At 41.0% G+C, this 19285-nt stretch overlaps 1 protein-coding gene across 1 annotated transcript in view; it reads left to right on the plus strand.

Annotated features, from left to right (window-relative positions):
• Positions 1-19285, plus strand: part of LOC103915714 (rho GTPase-activating protein 32-like) — a 57311-nt gene that overhangs the window by 16460 nt on the left and 21566 nt on the right. The window contains exon 2 of the mRNA XM_009322608.1: positions 15732-15840. Within this exon, the coding sequence (XP_009320883.1) occupies positions 15732-15840 (109 nt within the window). The remainder of the gene's footprint in view (positions 1-15731; positions 15841-19285) is intronic.

Consider the following 19285-nt stretch of genomic DNA (forward strand, 5'->3'; position numbering starts at 1 on the left):
AATTCCCCTCCCAACCCCTTGAATTACAAGACTTCTGCCCACGGCGCTGGGAGTGGTGAATGTTGACACAGGTGCCAGGACGATGTTGCAGATGTTGTGATTCTCCTCACTATGACTTCCTGTTTTTAACTGTAACTTATTTTGACACAGCAGTCCAGGGTCCATCTTGATCCCCCATTGCCAGCCATTCAGCTATACATGTGTTTTCACGTGCTAGCCATAAAGCCCCAGCTTTTCTTGCCTTGCAGGGTTTAATTTTCTCAATAGTGGGAATGGACAGTGTCTTGTGTTACCCATAAAGGGTGGTTTGATGGCAAAGGAAAGCATTTAGAAAATCATTGTACTGTTATCCGTTTAGCTGCCCTGTTCAGATTTTCTGGCCTTTTCTCCCCTCCCCTCTGACTTTATAGTTCCCTGCTTTAGCCAACATAGTTATACAGATACATTCTGTTGCACAGAGAAGGTGTTGGCATCCTCTCAGCTTTTATTACCCTGATGCATAAGCAAAATGGTGTCAGAGATACCGTGTAGAAGTTATACTGGTGGAACCACGCCAGGAGTGATTTTAAAGGCAGAGAAGCGATAAGGCATGGTATTTTTCAAGTGATTGGGTTTGCAAGTGAAGAACGATGGAAAGGAATTACGGTTACCTGATATATTTTTTTTCTACCCCAGCCTTACAGAGCACATAAGCATCTGCTTAAATATCTCTGAACTTTACCATGTGGTTCAAGCCAGGTAGCTACCTGAATGCCATGGTGTTTCTCCTGCAGCTAGGTTCCAAACTGTAATGCTTGGACAGTAATGCTTCAGTGGTAGTTTAGGAAGGTAGAGGATTAAATGTGCTTGAAAAGCTATTTGCATAAAGGTTTGCAAAGGGGAGAGAATGAGTGCGAGAATGTGTTCAAACTGAGCGGTGAAATCTGCACAGCTTGACTTGCCTCATCCATCTGGTTGGACTACGTTATCTATGTTTAACAGATTACATTTAATCTTACCATTTCAGGGAGAGCTGTTGAGCCTCAACAGACATGGGAGAGCCGTCCTGTAAAGTTATGCAAGTAAAATGGGAGCTTAAATTTCTTGCTAGTTTCTCAGGAGAACAACAGAGGAGGTGCGGAAATACCATGTTGTCTTTCTGTCCTGACCACGTTCATTGGCTTGACAGGCCAGGAGACACGGGGGGTGACTCTCTCCTGCTTTGCCATGCTCCTGCTCCCTTCTGAGTTTGTGCTGGGTTCCCCAGGCTAGCATTTTCTTTCTGCTATGTGCTTATCTGACTGCTGTCCTGGATTTAGCTTCCTAGCATGTTGCTCACCAAGAAAAGCACTCTCTTTGTAGAGAAAACACCTTCCTGGGCAGAGGTACCGGCGAAGCAGGGGTTAAAGCCAGCTCAGTTTCCTGCTCCTCTGCTTGCTCAGGTGTGCTGCAAAGGGTAATAAGGAATGGCTGATTAGGAGAAACAACTTTGTGCGCAGAGCTTATGGGACTAGGCACAATTCCAGGCTGGGAACTCTTCTTGTTTGTATTTATTTTACTTTATTTTTTATGATAGCTATCACTTCTTATGGAGAAGACTTTCCTATCTGCTGCTATATTTTTTCTTTTTTTTCTTTCTTTCTTTTTTTTCTTCTTTTTCCTCCTGAGTCATTGCACAACTCAACAGTCATTTGTGTGGCTTGCTTCCTGGAGTCTTGAATCGGTTTGTCACGTACCTTTCTTCTTTCCTCCTACATTTAATATAACTGCACTCGTTTCAAGCACTTCTGCACAGCGGAACCCCTTTCAGATGGTCCCATGGTATCTCTCTGTGATCAGGGTGAGTGAGGCATGTGCTAATGGCAGAATTTGTCCTGTGCTCAGTAAGCTGTTATTCTGTGACAATGTTAACGTTTTAAAATTATTCATTTTCCTTACACAGAGGCAGCCTGTGAACGCAGATGTATTATCTCATAACTGAGGGGACAGAAAACCTTGTTTGCTTTTGCTTTTTCATACATTCCACTGCTGGCATCTGCTTAGGCAATTAAACACCTTTCCTAGTTTTCATCCTCTATAATGCATTAGAAACGAGGTCCTCTTTTTGTTCTTCTTTGAAGAGCTTTTCAATCCTGACTTGTCTATGAATATGTAGTTCGCTTTTTTCCTCTTTCTTTGTCCCCCCCCTTCCTTATGCCTTTAAAATTGGGTTGGTGTTTCAGGGACTTTCTTGCCCTGCCTGATGTAAAATTAAAGAGGTTACCTAAAACCACAAAATTGTGCAGCAGTGCAATTAACATGTTTTGTTTCAGAAGAGTGAAAATTCCTGGCTGACATTTTTTCAATTTCAGAATGTCCTTGTTCTTAGTCACAGGTTGTTTCTGTAATGCTTATATTTTGTTGCTCACAGTTTTACTTTTCAAATTAAAAAAAAAAAAAAAAAAAAAAAAAACAAGCTACCAATAAAAAAAAAAAAAAAAAAAAAAAAGCTTGACCTCTCTGCCCCCCCCCCAAGTGTTTGTGTTTCAGATGCTTCCCCTCCCTCCCCCAGTTAATTAGAAATAACAACAACCAACAAAACTATTCTTTTTCCTGAGCTCTGGCATTCCCAAAGGATTTGAGCGATGTTGCATGATGAAGCATTGCAGCACCCTTACAATCTCAGGTCCTCAGCTCCAGCATTTGCAAAGCTAAGATAAATGGCCAAATTCTCTGCACTCAGCATGAAGAGACACACACGCACATCAGGATGGGATCTGCAAAAGCCCACGTGAGGCTTCACAGGACAGGGGGTGGCCAAAGTCAAAAGAATGTCTCTGAGGAGTGTGTTAAGTTCTTGCTCATCCCCTCTTTGTGAAACTACATCCCAATGCAGGTGAACTAAAATGGTGCTGTGGCTGAAGGAGACGTTTCCACCCCTGTCACTTTTATTAGGCCAACAGGAGTTCTTGTAGCTGTGTGCTTTGCTGCTGATCCTGTGGAAAGCTAGTCCTTTTTAAAATTTATTTATTTTTTCCACCAGGGCAGTGTCTGTAGAGATGGGCAAGCACCTTTGCCGGCACGGGGAAGATAGGTCATCGGACGGCTGGGGAGAGATGGGGAGCTGCCCCTTTTGGAAATAGCAGACGCCTTGCACGGCTTCTTAGGCTGTTACGGAAACCTCATCGCTGGCTGAAAGTGCTGTCTTGAAGCTGTGCTGCATAGACACTTTGATAATACTGATCTCTGCAGCCCCGTACTTCTAGGTTTAGTGGTCCTAGTAAGTCTTTCTGTACGTAGCTTATTGCTTTCTCTCCCTCTCCCTTTTTTGAAAGAACTTCAGAAGGTAATGGGGAAAGGAGAGGAAGAGGTGGCGCATAAAACCTTAGTGGTCAGAGCCACAGATTGGGAAACAGCAGACTGCAACGCTCTCCTGAGCCTGTGCAACTGTATTCTCTGAGAGAGTGCCCTAATGACGTGTTGGTAAGCTGGGCTGGGCTCTTGTTCTGTTCTACATCAGGCTAGAACAATTTTGTGGCAAGGGTTGGATGAGGAGAGAGTGCACGATCCTCTAGTCTGCACAGGAGGGTGGTGGTCTCCCTCTGTCCTGATTTTTTTCCTCCAGGCCCTGATAAGGTGTTTGGTGTTTCTGTGCCTTAGGATAAAAGCTGTGCTACTGTGAACAGTCTTTGTGGTTTGGAGCTGCGAAACTAAGTTATTAATGGTTGGACTTGATTATCTTAAAGGTCTTTTCCAACCTAAATGATTCTATGATTCTGTTTCCTACTTTAGGCTCAGTTTTCCTCTGAAATACTGGACAAGTTATTTGAGCTGTGAGCTACTGTGGGTTTTTGGAAAATGGATGGAGGTATTCTCTTTGCTCACCTCTTGTCTGCTTTGATGTAGATAGTCCTTGCCTTGACATTACATAGTCTCCTGGCATATCCAGGTACAGCATTTAGCATAATTGGGGTCACTAGGCGCTAGACAATAATGCTTATTACCAGTAGTCTTTGTAACAGAGGTTGCACATGGTATTTCAATATTGTGCTCTTCTGAGTAGCCTTTAGAGTTAATGTTTTTGTTTTATGGTGTACCATCTCTCAGCCTCAACTGCAAAAAGAAAAATAAATCTAAATTAGACCGAAGCCTTGGCTAATTGTTTTTTCTCTATTCATCTCTGTGGCAGCAGGAAACCTAGCAGCAGGGTTTCCATTCACAGCAGACAGGCGTGCCAGCTCAAATGCTTTTGTACCAAAAATGCATGTGTGGGTGTTGAAGGTAAAAACGATTGGACAGTAGTGGTTGCAGCTGTATCCTTGAGAACTCAAGCAAGGGAGATCAATGATCTCTTTCCTGTATGTTGGTTTTGGGTTTTTTTTATTCACTGAAAAAGATACTTAACCATTGCAAATTATTCCAAAAGGGCAAAGTAAAGGTTTTTTGAATGTTAAAGACTGCATCAGCAGTGGGTCTGTTTGTAGTGCTGGCATTGGTTCTGCACAAGGTAAGAATGGAAATGTACTCTGCTCTACTGCGAGACATTTTGACCCCTGTAGCACCTTTATCTTCTGGTCTGTGTCCAGCTCTCAGGTACTGCTTCCACTTGTCACCCCTACATCTTACTGTACTGCTGCCACTTCTATTTCCTCATCTCGTGCATCAGAAATGCGAGTAGCAGATGGGTGGCCCAGGCAGATTTGTCCTGGTTCATACTTTTCCAGTATTGTGTTAGCCTCAGAATGATCTGTTTGTTTATGATACACGTCTCTCCGCCGTCGAGAAATAATTACGGTATGGCTTTGCACATACTATGCCCATATGACACCCCCCCCCCCCCCCCCCCCCAGCCGCCCCATGCTGCCGCTGTTTCAGCACTCATCCACATTCCCCCCCCCCCCCCCCCCCCCCGGTAAAGTCTGTTGCTGATGACTTACTGTGGTTGTAGGCCTCCATTTAATTCCATTTAGCTGGTCAAGAACAATCCAGTAGGAGTAATAATAATGAAATGTATTAGTGGTGATTTCTAGACATAGAAAGGACTGAGCAGCCTCCTTTTTACTGTTGATACCATTGACATGGAGTGATAGTAGCACAGGTAGGAGGAGTGCTGTTGTAAATACGATGCAAGGGCCACCAGTCACTTCAGACAAGTTATTTAAGTCAAAATAGCTGGAGCTACCCTTTATTTATTTGCTTATGCTTATCTTTTATTATTTGTTCAGCTAATCAGGTTCTGGTGTCCCAGAGTTCATTTCCATTCTTTTCCTTATGAGTATTCACTAGCAAGTCTGCTTTGGATGTTTTTTTCCCCAGCTTCTTCCACAGTGTGCACCGTAACCATGCTGTGCAAGACAGTGTATACGCAGCCATTTTTGCAGTGTATTGGATGGATAGAAAGTTTAGCTCTAGGTAGGCAACTGGCTCCGTATGAATGTTTTAGTTAGAAAGGATTTCCCTGCTAAGCAGCTAGCTGACTGGACACGTTTTAAATGTTATTTCATGTTATGAACAGTTGTCACTTAACAGCATGTGAGGCTAATTGTAACTGATTAGTTGATTGCACTTGATCATTCCATGTGCTGAAAGCATCATTTTTCCAGTATATGCTTCTATGAGGAAAGATTAAATTTACCGTGGCTTTGCATTGGCACTGAACTACAAACAAACAAGAGATCAGCCCAGATGAATGTCCTTGGTTGGATCTAGGTTTAGGTCATGCTTTGCAATTGGGGGTATACTTTGATCTTTGCTGCATTTGGATTAGCTGCAAACAGATGGGTTTTATTACTGCTTTGTGTTACGGCAATATTTGAAGACTCCAGCGAAGGTCAGAACTGCTTTTGCTGGGCAGTGAGATGAAAGGCTGGCCCAGAAGGAAGTGTAATCTTAGCAAACAAGACAAACAAAAAAAGGAGATTGCAAAGGAAGCGCAGGGAACATTAGTGCAGAGGACAGGTTTTGACTAAGAGCTTGGTGAGATGGTACCTGTCTTGCTGTCATTTGGATGAGGAGAGTCGAGCGGCAGCAGCCTGAGCCCTGTCATGCCAGGGTTGGAGCGTAGATCGTTCAGACCATGGCCAGTGGGAGGGAGAGAGACACAAAGGCAGGACATCCTGCTGCCACTGGCCCGCAAGAATTTTTTGTTGATGGTGCCCAAGTTTAGACTTCTCAGCAGAGCAGGAAGGGCAGGAACAGCCATCCTTTCCCATCTCTCTTCTATGTTGAAACTTTCGAGCCGCTTTTAGTGATTTATTAATTGTAAATGAGAGGATAGTACTCTTTTTACCTAGCGGCAATTTTCTTTCATACTTCTATATTTGTTCCCGAATCAAACAAAAGAAATCCAAGCCAAGGCTCAGTGATTCTGATTGTGCAGTGATTTCCTAATTGCTTTTCTTACACTGGGCAAAAGTGATAAGAGAAACCTGTTCTTGAGGATTTTTTTTTTATTGACTGTCACTGTGTTCTTCTGAAAGAACATGGCAAGCACCTACTAAAGCAATGTCTTTTATGTGTTGCCAAATAAAAGAACAGGTTTGTTCACTAATATATGCATGCAAAACCATGAGGATTCTGTGATTATTTTTATAAAGCTTTTTAATAACTAAGAACATGGTCAGAGCTTGTAAAAGCTGAATATTCCAAGAACTTATTCTTTTCATAAAGTGTTTAAAGAAATTCCGGTTATGCAAAACCTGAATGCAAATTATTACAGCCCAGTTCAACGAAGCTCTTTGGTACATGTTCCAATCCCTTCCAGACCATGAAGTACATATCTCTGTACTTACTTACTTATGTACTTTGAGATGGGTGCTACTGAGTTGAGACCTAAAACACAACCGGGTGAGACAAGAAGCAGTTAACGAAGCTGCCAAAACTGTGGCAGAAGAACAGAATAAAAAGATGGGTCTGTTGACCCCCCGTTGCCATTTGTTGCTTTCAGATTTAGAGAAGATTTACCAAAGGTGGTTTGGGGTTGATCTTACGGTATACCTACAGAACCATGTTTTGTTTTGAGGAAAAGAAACAATAACAGTTTTTGGTTTATAGTATGGTGTTGGCTCCTCCTATCCCAGCATCCTTCCTTACCCCTTGATGGATGTGAAAAGCATCTCTTTGGTTGTTAGCTATTAGACACCTTGAAGGTACTTGCAACCTGATCAGTGGTGTCAAGGTCTTGCTGGTAGAACTACCGTGGCTGGCTAAGGAGAGTAGGTCACCCTGACAGTCAGCCCAAGTATGTCTGAGTGAGAACGTAGGCAGTGCCTGCCCTCAAGCACTAGAATATTCACCTGTGGGCTTGGGGGGCTTTGCTTTTGCAGTGGAGGTTTAGAAGGGGGTTGTGTGATGTACAGTGTGTGTGTGTGTGTGCTGTGTTGGGGCTACTGAGAAATCAATTGGGGAACAAAAAGACAATTACTGAGATGAGACAGGCTGCCTGTTGTACCTGAAGGTATCTTTTTGCTAAAATGGGAACTGTCCTACCCAGACTTGCCCATTTGCCCCCAGGTTTTAAATTCCAGGTGATCTGATCTTGTTCATGCAACTTTTCTTTGGCAGCTCAGAAAATGTGGTTTAAATATTCTTGCAAATTAATAAATGAGACGGACATTTTGAAGTCTGAAAACTCAGTTTAAACCCTTGAGCAAAGATAGCTTAACTGTCTGACTGTATTGGAGCTTGTATTAAAGCATGTCCAGAGAGTTGGAACAGGGCAAGAAACTAATATGTTAATTAATCTCTGCAGTACTATTGGCCTTCTCTACTTCCCTCTGCAGAGGTATATTAACAGTGGAAGAGCTAACATGTCCACTCTGGCATTTTTAAAAATTAATGGAATGATACTGCTGATTTTAAAAAGATCTTTCTTTAAAACTTCCGATCTTTCATTTTAAAAATATGTTTTTCTAATGTCATATATTCTTAAATGAAAGGTTAATGCAAAAAAAAAAGATATTTTTTTTCTTCATCAGAGAAAGAGATTTCTCTTCTGACAGACAGCTGAGAATCTAATTTAACAGGTGGTCATGCACATCAAGTGGGAAAGTGATTTTGTTCTTTAAAAAAATATTTTGCAGGAATAGAAACCCCAGAGCTAAAAATATGCGTGGAGTGTTTTTTTCTGACCTTGTAAGTTGCCTTCTAGAGTTGAATAACAATAATTAGTATGAAGGATCACGCGATTCATTCGACTCCATCATGGTACACTGGTGATCTCTGTCTCGGCTTCCCTGGGTGTAGGTATGGTTTTGCCAGGCTGAATTTGGAATCTGAAACTTGGAAAAGCTAGAAATTCTGATAATGTAAAGTATTTAAAAACTATCTTTGTGGCTGTAATTTACATGATTTGTTTTTGAAAACAATCAGAATCAGTAAAATTGAATTAATCTGTCTTTGTAATAGTGATGATCCTGTTAAGACCTCTATTCCCATAGCTTGGTGATTTCCAGCGTTCTTTATTTGGGCACATGTCCAAATTTGCCTGAAAAGCACGACATTCCTTGAAAGGTGCATATTTACTAAATAGCTGCATAGCAGCAATGAACTTTTTTTCCTTTTCACCTTCTGCTCACCCATACTAGTAGTTCTCAGGCCCTCACAGATCCACAGACCACAAGTTGAAAACCACTGATCTAAACTTTTAAAAGTAGGTTATGAATGCTTCCTTATTATCACAGGTAGGGCATAGAGTAATTCAGAGAAATTCAGCTTGCGTTGTGCTTACTGATATTTGGATGATCTCTCATTCAAATGATTTTTTAAATACTCTCTTATTGTAATATACTGTTACTCTATCAATTTTTCTTGTGCAGTGGCTTCCCAAACAATTGCATTTTGGCTCCCCGACTATGAACTTCCATCACAAGTAGCGATTACAGCTTTCAACTTTGTAGAATCAATCACAGTAAACCATTTAGTTATGCCAGGTTTTCATTTTGTGGTCAAGGATTAAATACAATCCATTTACCATTTGTTTATTTATGAGGTATGCTTTAAGCTGACCTTGTAGGTCTTTTCTATCTTCACTTTGTAGGATCCTTGAGACAGACTTCAGAAATCTTGTTTTATATAATACAGATGGACATAATGTAATCAGTAAGGTGTTGACAAAGCTGATTTATAACATGGGAAATTAAATCCTCTTTCAGGTCAGCACTGTCAGCCTTCAATTCCCATCTCTTGTTTCATTTTTCCTGGGGCTCCTGAGCTATCTCTGCTTTCCATATTGCATTATTATTTTCTTCCTTTCCACTGTATTAGTTTTAATTTCATGGACACAGAGTTTACGTGGAAAATTGGGTTGGGGGAGGGCGTTGAACTCGATGATCTTAAAGGCCTTTTCCAACCTAAATGATTCTACGTGCGGTTTGTTTTTTTCCCCGTCTCTCTCATGATACTTCCTTTTTTTGTGTGTGTGTGTGTGTGTGGTATAAGTTTGAGGTCAGAAATGAAGAAGTATCAGTGTTTCTTACTTGATTCCAACTTCTTGCCCAAGTGTTTATAAGCTTTGGGCCAGATCTCAGTTCTTGTTTCCTAGTTTTTTGACCTTTCCTCATGGTGATAAGGGGAAACCTGTATGATGTGAAGAGTTGTCTTAATTCTGCTGCCGTATATTGTATGGTGACATCCGCAGTTCTTTACATATTTTTTCTTTGTAGCGTTGCGACTCCTCATCTTGATCAAGTTATTTTTAAACCCTCTAAAGCAGAGTTTTCAAGGTATCTCTCTGTTGATTCACTGTTGGCTTACCTTTCCATGCTGCGATTTAGAGTTATGGGATTGAATCCTGGAAACTGTACTTGATTACATCGGGAGAGACAGGGATGCTGCATCCAGGCTGTTATGCTATGCCTTGAAGGGTTGATATGCTCAGCATTAGTTTGAGGTTTCTGCACTGTGGCTCACCTGTAGTGAAGTCCTGAAGCCTAAAGTAAACCCAAATCTCATTTGTCTACAAAATATGTTGTTCATTCTTGTGATGGTGCCCAGCCGCACTGCTTCTGACTCTTGGACTTACAGTACTGCATCGCAGTTCTGTTTTGATTGCTATGTGCTGTCTCTGCTGTTCTCCTCTTTCTTGAGCAGTATCTGTTAACAGCGCAAACTGAAGAGTGCTTATTGAAGACAAATGTGGTTGCTGGGAGCAAGGAAGATGAGCCAAGTGGATGTACAGTTCCCCGCACATTGCATTTGCAAGCAATGCAAAGCTTGATCCCTAGTTCCTTTTTAGTGCCCTGGTAAAGACTGTGTTATTTTTGCCTTTTGTGCAAATTATTTGAGTGGCATAAATACCAGTTTTTATCAGATAGTGTTGGAAGCTCATTGGTTTTCAGCATAGATTTGTGTCAGCACAGGCTTTATTTAAATTTGGCTTTTTGGGTAAAATTTATATCTTGGAAAACGTTGCTTTCTGTGGAGCTCTAAATCCTCTTGAATTGTTGGTTCTATAGGGCAGAGCTGTGCTTTTACCTTGGCTGAGAAACCTCCAGGCACAACAGCAGCGTTACATAAAAAATAAATAAACTAATAAATCAGTTATCATCGGCTCTCACCTCTTAAATTGAGGTCAGAAAGAAAAGTCATTTGTGGGAGAAAGCAGCAAGGAAAGCTGAAATGCCTGATGTCCCCATGGGAGAGCACAACCTAAAGATCACACTTGGCATTTAATTTAAAAAATATATAGTCAGTCCAAAATGAGTATCTGTCAAGCAGACAATTAACTATCCGATATGAGGAGTCAGACATTCAAAATGCGTCGTGCTTCCATGCTAGCACATGGCTTTCAAACCATCAGGCACCTCTGGAAGTAATTTGTCAACACCCTCATGTCCTCCCAGGGGAGAGCTATTAATCTGTGTGTCATTAGCATCTAGATGACATCGAAGTCCATGACAATTGTGTTACTCCTACCGCTGGGGTCTACCAGTGGGACTTGGTACCTGCCAAAGAACGTAAATAAGGGGAACAAACATTCTTGTAGGAATCCCACAATATTTTAAAAGTTTCTGTTCTTTCCCTTCCCCCGTTTAATTTAAGGATCTCTTTCTGCAAACCCACTTTTCATGATTCTTTCTCTCTTGTGCAAACAGAAGTGTGGAAATACTTCATATTTGCGGATGCGGGACTCCTTCAAACCCGCAGGGAAAGTTATTGTCTAGTGGAAGTAATATTTGATATTTACAATATTATAAACACAAAGTAGCAGTAGAGTTTATGGGCATCAAGCTGAATATTAATTTACTCATCCTATAAAGCACCTGTGCTTGTCTGCTCTAGGTACCTTCTGCCTTGTGAGGCATTGCAATATGCTCCTTAGTGTGTGCAGGTAGGGCTTCATGCTCAATAATGCAGGACCATAGAGGGGCCCAGTGGGGAGAACAGCACCGAAATGTTTTAATTCCTGATAAGCGGATATGGTCCCACCATAAATGATGGGACCAGCAAACTAGATTTGAGAACATGGAAAAGGACATTAGGTGTTTTCTCGATACAGTTGTATCATGTACAGACGTGCAAGCTCTGACTTGAAATTCCTCAACTTGACCTACCAGAGAACTTTAAAGAATGGATGTGAATGCGGGCTGTGCCTTTTGTGAAATGTCCTGTAAACATTTGTTCCAGTACATTTGATTCTCAATTTACGATGAAGAAGGATTCATTCGTCTGAAGAGGGATTGCTTAATGGGCTCTATACAGCCAGAACTTTTATTAATATAATGGTGTCAGATTTCATTTGAAGGGCATTCAGAGCTGCTAGACAGTTGAAGAAGTGGCATTTTAAATGAAATTATATTTCTGTTCTTATGGCTAGTGTTAAATTTTGCAGTGAATTTTCAGTCATTTATAACTCCCGTGAAATGGCTAAATGTAGGCCTGATAGAACAGAGCAGCTTCTTTAATTTGTTTGGCCTTTAATGTTTACAAAATACATGTGTCAGTGTTTTGTATAAGTGCTAGTGGGACCCTAGGTGTTTTCCCCTCCCGTGAAAAAGAATCCACGGCAGAAACAAGATAATTAGTCTTGTTACAGCTTGACATGTGTGCTGAATCAGATGTATGTATGTTGTGCTTTTATTTGCTCTATAAATTAAAATAATGTCAAATATACATAATAAGCATGCATATAAAAATGCGTGTATGTGATTATACATATATATATATAACATTCCAAGCTTGTCTTGGGGCGAGCCCAAGGAAAATCACAACGTCTGACTGTTAGGAAGGCTCCTTCCCCCAGCTGTGTGGCTCTAAGGTTTTACATGCCCAGAGGACATTTCTGATGATCCCTTCAGTGACTGCAACCAGCGTGGCTCTTTCCCAGTCTGGTTTCTCACTTGGGGACTTACAGCGGGGCTCCCAACAAAATACAGGGCTGCATCTTTGAAAATGAATCGCTGAGTTCCTGCAGAAAGTCCGGAAGATGAGTTGAGGCTGTATGAAGAAGTAATGCTTAGAAGTGTTGCAGATAGATGCCAGCCCTGTGAGTCTTTTCATGACAGCTTTCCCAGGGACCCTGAGCTTCGGTTTCATTCTCCGTGTCATCCTTGAGAATACAGAGTTCCTGTGAAGTCTGTTGAAATAGCGTAACAATAGGAGTGTCTCGAGTAGCTGCTTCTCTTCCTCTTCTTCCCCCTTTCTGGCCCTACTCCTGCCCATGTTTCTGTGCTGCTAATTCACAAGGTTCTTTTCCTCCATCCAGATCAGGGGCAGGGAGGAAAAAGCCACTAGACTTACTATATAAGGGACTAATGTTACCTGTAGCATCTTCAGCCTTCCTTGATCTCGTCTCAGATGGCATGAAATTAAATAGTTACTATTAAAGATTAACAAGGGTTCACAGATGGTTATCAAGTGTTTGTAACTGTGTTAGAGAGAAAATCTTCAGTATCATTTCTGATATTTTTGTGGTACTGTGATGAAGTATTTACTTTCCATCACTAGTAGAATATTCCGTTAAACAAGTCTGGCAAATGCTCAAAGAATTGACTGTTTTAAACATGCAATTGTACACGCAGAGCTTTCCTTATTTCCAGTGAAAGTCCAGAACATCTTCAATATGAAGAATAATAGGACTGTGTTTCAGGATCTCAGTGGGAAGGGTTTGGGAAGAGGCATAATAAGATTAAACAAATAGTGTAAGTAAATAGATTGGAGTCTAGTAAAAAGGACTGGGTACGGTGACATCCATGTTTGTCCACTGTGAGGGTAGAGACCCAGAATATGGGCCTGATTCCTGAGGTTATTTTAAAATAGAACATATTCTTCTCTGCACTCAGCCTTACCACCACAGGCACCACTGGGATCTGAATGCTCTTCCTGGGAGTAACTGAAACAATGTTCACTGTAACCAGGCTAAGCATAGAGTTTGTGTAATACATGTGTACATTTATTTTATAACCTTAATTACCAATCTCTGCCCTCTCCTGTTCTGTAGGTTCTGTGTGGTAACTTTTCTAGAAGTAATGCCTGCCTTACATTGAACCTAAATGGCCTGTCAGGGACTTTGTGTGAATGAAGGTCTGTAGTTTTGAAGAGACCGTAGTCAAATCTTGCTACTTACCTCGTGGCAGGAGGAGTTGTGTCCTTGGGCAGCCCTGTGTTACTGGCAACATTTTAGACATTCAGAAAATTTGCTTCTCAAAAGGAAACCAGATTTCTGATGAGAAATCCAGGAGGAATTGCTATAAGCCTGAGGAGTTGTATAGTAAATTAATTTGTAATCCAAAGTGCTGATAAAGATGTAAATTCAATCTCATTGTTTGCAAGTCTTTAAACTGAGAAAGCGTGCATTTTGATAAGCTGTTTGTTTTATCTGTGGTGTAGAAAGGTGGGTCTTGATTGTGTAACCCTTCCTTTCATTCCATCGTCTGATGGCATTAGACTAAATGCTGTCCAGTGCTGCATGATGGCATTAGACTAAAGCTGCTGTGGGATGATTTGTTCAGAATCTTTTTGTACAACTGCAGTATTGCCAGACCCAAACATCTAGAAATCCCGAGGAAAAGCCTTATTGTGCCTTTTTCAAAATCATGACGTTAATTTAAACAAATACGGATTTTTTTTTTTTCAGTTTATCTCTTGTTTTTGAGTTGCGCAATTTGGTTTTCTCTGCAACCACCAGGTTTCCACTTTCAGTTAAAATAAGTGGCACACTTCTCATGTGGTGGAGCTGGGGTCGTGAGAAGCAGGCCAAATCTTCTCACTCTTGAGATGCAAAGGAGAAATGAAAGAGCCACCACTTTCAGCAACAAATTTTCATGTTTACAAAAATCAAATTCTTTTGAACACATATGTTGCAAAGGTGCGAGTCTCCCATCTGAGCTGGCATTGCACCTCTATGTTCTAAATCATGGTATTTTCATGCGATTTTTTTTCAGATTTATACCACTTTCACCATGTAGGCGTATTTTTTCTTGCCTCTTTAGGGACGGCCTTCTTACAATTGGTGATGTTTACAGTGGGAACGGCACATGGAACTATTTAGCAGCATTACCCTGAGGCATTATGACTTTAGGTTTTGAGGCACATATTCTCTGGGTTGTGTTTTTTATTAGAGCAAAAATGTGATCACAAAGCCAGGTATAAAATTATATGGGATATAATTTTGTAACTCAGCCATGCTATTACTGTGAGTGTCAATTACTTCATTCTTAACCCTCATGTAGAGTACAAAGGAGAGTTAAATGCTCTGGCCCAGCCACTTCACGTCGTTGTGGCACACAGCATGTAGGGGTTTCGGAACTTCAGATCTTGATCTGAAACAAAGGAGTTTTCTTAAATGCCTTTCACCATGCTTGTTTTAGTCAAACGGTACATATATCAGCACAGTTAACATTCAGCGAAACCAGCCCTGCTGTATGCAGTGTTGATTATCAAAATGGTTACCCTAAGTAAATAAATGGTGATCTATTAATAAATAAAAGCCTGCCTGAATCTCATATTTAACGATACCAGAATGGGTAATACCAGACCTTCAACAGGCCTTTGGTACTTCAGGTCTGTGCCATAATCCCCACAAAGGCACATTTATACGGCCTGCAAGTGCAATACGTATTGGCTCTCCTTGGCTGTAACAGCAGAACTGTCGTAAGGATAGGCTGAGAAACTTTTATGAATACTTTTTAAATTTTGATTTTGAGCTTCTGATCTCTGTGCAGGCTTGAAATATACTTCATTGGGTATTTGAAAGAAGGCTCCTTATCTGAAGAAAAGTTTACCTTGATAAAATGAGACTGATTTGAGTGCATCCCTGCAGAGTTGGGGCGGTTGAAGGTGCTCACCCTTCAGACAGGATCAGTAAGAACTATGAGAGCTGATGGCTCAGGCCTTGGGACGTGAATTCAGGCTAAGATATGGAAACTGCTATCTCTGTCTCAGGCAAAGCATGCAGTGACAACTAAGGAATCAAATGCCTGTATTTATTCTTATAAGGCTAATGTTGTTTGCCTGGGCAATATAAGCAATTTTTTGAAATGGACTGAAACTTACTCCTCCATATTTTTTTTTGTGTTTTAAGACTTTGTACAGCGATTATACAAAATTATCTGTTGATTGGTTAGGAGGTGCAGATTTCTCTCCACCAGATATATGCTCTTGTCCTGCTTGTATAATGAGGAAGTAAGAGAAACTTAGAAGTCTGTAAGATTTCTGGATTTATAAAAGCATTTATATTGTCATAGGAGCCACATAACTGAGCACCGTAACAGACTGTATGTACGATTACCCAGACATTGTCACTGAGTATCAAACCTCTCTGTCCTCCTTTCCAGAATGATGAAGTCCTCTGTACATACAGAAGAAGATGACTTTGTGCCAGAGCTTCAGAAGAGCATCCATCCCAGAGAGAGGCCAGATTGGGAGGAGACTCTCAGCGCTATGGTAAAAGACCTTATTGCGTTTTCTATATGCATTATTTTTGGTTCTGAACAATCTACTCTTATATTCTAGTTATGCATTGATTTGTATTCCCTGAGTTTCAGATTTTTAAATGGATTGCGTATTACCTTCAGCAAGACCAAAATACTTTCCTTCCTCTGGCAGTATGTCAAGGAGAGAGAGAAGGAGCATGCATAACGCTTCTGCCCTATTAATATGTGCCCCAAAGCAGGTCTAGTAACCAATTAAAAGGTCTATAATGTCACAACGATTTTCAGTCTGCATTAACCTCTTTTTCAGCAAGACTTTTGAGCATGAAGGGAACTTCTTGTAAAAACATGCTCTTTGAAGCATGCAGCATTGTGGAAGAATAAGATTTTAGCAAAATGCTGGCTAAGTCTACAGGAATAAAACCTCAGCCTGAAAGCTAACCTACCATCAGAGGGAACAGAATTGCAGAAAAGCAACCGCAGAGGTGCTGTACTCATGCTTACAGAAGGCACTACAAGTGGGCAGTGGGCCACAGACAACTGTATTACCTTGATATATTTGTTTTCTTTTCAAATGAGTGAGTAAAGTACCTGCAGTTCTACTTTCCCAACTCCCTCTAGCATTTGCTGAGTTTGGAAGGTCAGATGTTATTTTATTAGCAGTCAAATAGGGCAATCTGATTAGGTTGTTTTGTGAAGTTATCTTACCTCACAGAAGCTTGACCTGCCTTGTTTCAGTATAGGAGTGTCTGGAAGTTGTATCTTGCTTGTTATTTTGAGATTTTCTAAATTGCCTCATTAGCATATGAAGTGGAAGAGGACATTGCCTTCTGCGACAGATCTTGGGTAGCAGGAAGGTCTGAATATTCCAGGACAGCAGTGGTGCTCTTGAGGGGCGGGCGGTCCAGCAGCATGGCTAAGATTACTTTCTGTGATGTGGCACCAGTGACAATTTTTCCCTCTCGTTGGATCATGTGGCAGTGACAGGGCTTCAGCCTGGAAAAGCCATATGTTCTCTGCTCCTGGACTGCCAGCAGCACAGCAGCAGCATGAGAGATGGGCTAGATTGAGCTGTAGTGCAGGACAGTCAGATTCATCTGATGTATGGGGCTGAGGGGTGTTCATTCCAGTGGATTATTTGAAGTGTAAAGCACCATTAATAATAATAATCTATTTCACCATGTGAAATAGATTTTGGATTAGCTGTTCTTTATACAACGTTCAAAAAATGTGTAGGTAATAAACTCCCTATGAGCCAGGTATTTATTTTGATTTTAAACAGGGGAACAAAGATAAGTACTATGTTTTACTCTTTTAAAATCATCATCAAACCCTATATAATACAATGATAATATTTTGTTCCAAACTTTATTTTCAAGCCAAAAAGACCAACCCGAAACATAGGCTTCACCAGCATTTTTGTCTGCTGGTATTTTCTGTGCTTGTCGCTCTGCTTGACTCCTTGCTTATCCACTGTTAATTTTGACTTTTTGCAATTGTCACTTCCTAAGTATGTTTTTTCTCATATGCGGGTATTTTTTCCTTCTCTCCACCTTGGCCAGCAGTTCACGCTGGTGCCGCCTGTTTGAGAGCAGTGTCTGTTCTAATCAGTGTTACTCAGCCAGCAGTGCATGGTCCCAGCCTCAGCGCATGGTGCTTCTTAACACCCTAGAGCCAGGAGTCTTGTGTAAATCACTGTTTGACACCGTGCTGTCTGTAACCTCAAGGTGTGTCTCAGGAATGTGAGTCTGTAATTCAGTGCCTCCACCTGTAACAGAAGTTAGCTGGCATACCTCATTTATTACTGTTTTTTTCCGCTGTTGATTTGCAATGAAGGCAAGGTTCACCTCTTCTGGCTTGGTACTTTCCCTGTTCTCATCAAGGCTGTTGTGCTCATGGACATTGTTCAGTGTTCAGCTCCATACTGCAACCTACACGTATGCATGATATTCCTCTCACTGTGCTAACCATCGATTCACTTTTTAGAACGTGTCCTCTTGCACAGCTCTATGCCACCAATATAAAAACTGAACAGTCCAGGTGGCTATAAAAAAAGAGATTTAGAGGATGATTAACAAATTTCCCATCTAAGATTTGCTGCACAGTGATTTGGTATGATGAAGCTCAGGGCTGCATGTAAAGCTACTGAACCTGTATTTATAATGGCTTGGATTTGTGCTTAGAGCTTTCTTTTGACCTCATGGTCCTCTGAATACATTGTAGATGGGTAGAAAAACCTCACTTGCTCATATTTACCGTGTTGAGTGAATCAAACTTCCACTTTTAACCTCTGCCCTATGTCCAGTCAGAAGGTAATATTTACAAGATGTAAATATTTACAGGACAGTGTTTAACACTGTCACTTTCTATTCTCTGTTTAACCAGTGCATCTACTGTATTCTGTCTTTTTCCTGATCATTTTAAGCCTGCAATTTTTTTCCTTGCTCTTTTCCTTCATTTTGCATTTTTAGCAGCCTCTGGTTTAGCCTTTTCCCAGAGCATGCTCCTTACATGGTACGCGAGTTTCTCGTAGTGGCATAATACATTTAATTTTTGGTTAGTAGTTAAGTTGCAGACTTCAGGTTTTGATGTTGCTTGCTATTTCAGCCTCTGGGGAATGGAGGCTGCAGGGGCTTGGGGAAGTTGGACATAGCTGTGTTGTTTTCTACTCTCCATTGCTTGCTGTGGCAGACAGCTGGAGACCCAACCGGGTGCAAGGCTTTGTCACTTTAAATGAATTTCACGTTCTGCCAGGTGAGCAAATGCTGAGGCTAGCAGCACTATGGAGAGCTTGGGAAATTCTGACACAGTTGACAGACTGGTGATGCTTATTCAGTTGTCTCTTGAACTTTGCCTTTGTACACGTTTTTGTACTTTGGGAAAAGGCAATTTATGTATTCACAGTTAGATGAACATACACAATTCGTCCCTACTCTCCCTCCCCCCATTTATCTGCAATGTATTTTGAAGTGCTTATTATTAATTTATATAAGTGCTTTGTTTCCAGAGCTTTTTCTTAACAAGAAATAAACTAAAGGTCTTTCTAAATATATGGAGGTTGAATGTCCTCCGACACTGTAAATATAAGGTAGGGCAGAAGCTCTGTTTTTAATACTTCTGTCATTGCCAGTTTATTCTGGGCACCCGAGTAGCTTTAGTCCTTTGTTTGATACTACTTTCATTGTCTTTTTTACGTTTATTACTTGTGCTTTCACCTACTTTTAAAAACTGCTTGTTTCTTGTTTGCGGTTTCACAGAAAGGCAAGTGTTGGAGACCTGCTTTGTTTGGGTACTTCTAGTTGTTCTTGAAGCTTCATAGTAGTTATGAAATTCTGTGCTGTAGATTTTGAGAACCAGGCTGAATGAAATGCAACACTAAGTGGACAGACTCTACTGGACTTAGATAATAAGACAGGTGCCTGAGTAGTCCTCAAGGACTGCTGTATTTTGTACCCCCC

The sequence above is a fragment of the Pygoscelis adeliae genome, unplaced genomic scaffold (assembly GCF_000699105.1).
Source record: "Pygoscelis adeliae isolate BGI_AS28 unplaced genomic scaffold, ASM69910v1 Scaffold224, whole genome shotgun sequence".
In the NCBI taxonomy this organism is placed as follows: domain Eukaryota; kingdom Metazoa; phylum Chordata; class Aves; order Sphenisciformes; family Spheniscidae; genus Pygoscelis; species Pygoscelis adeliae.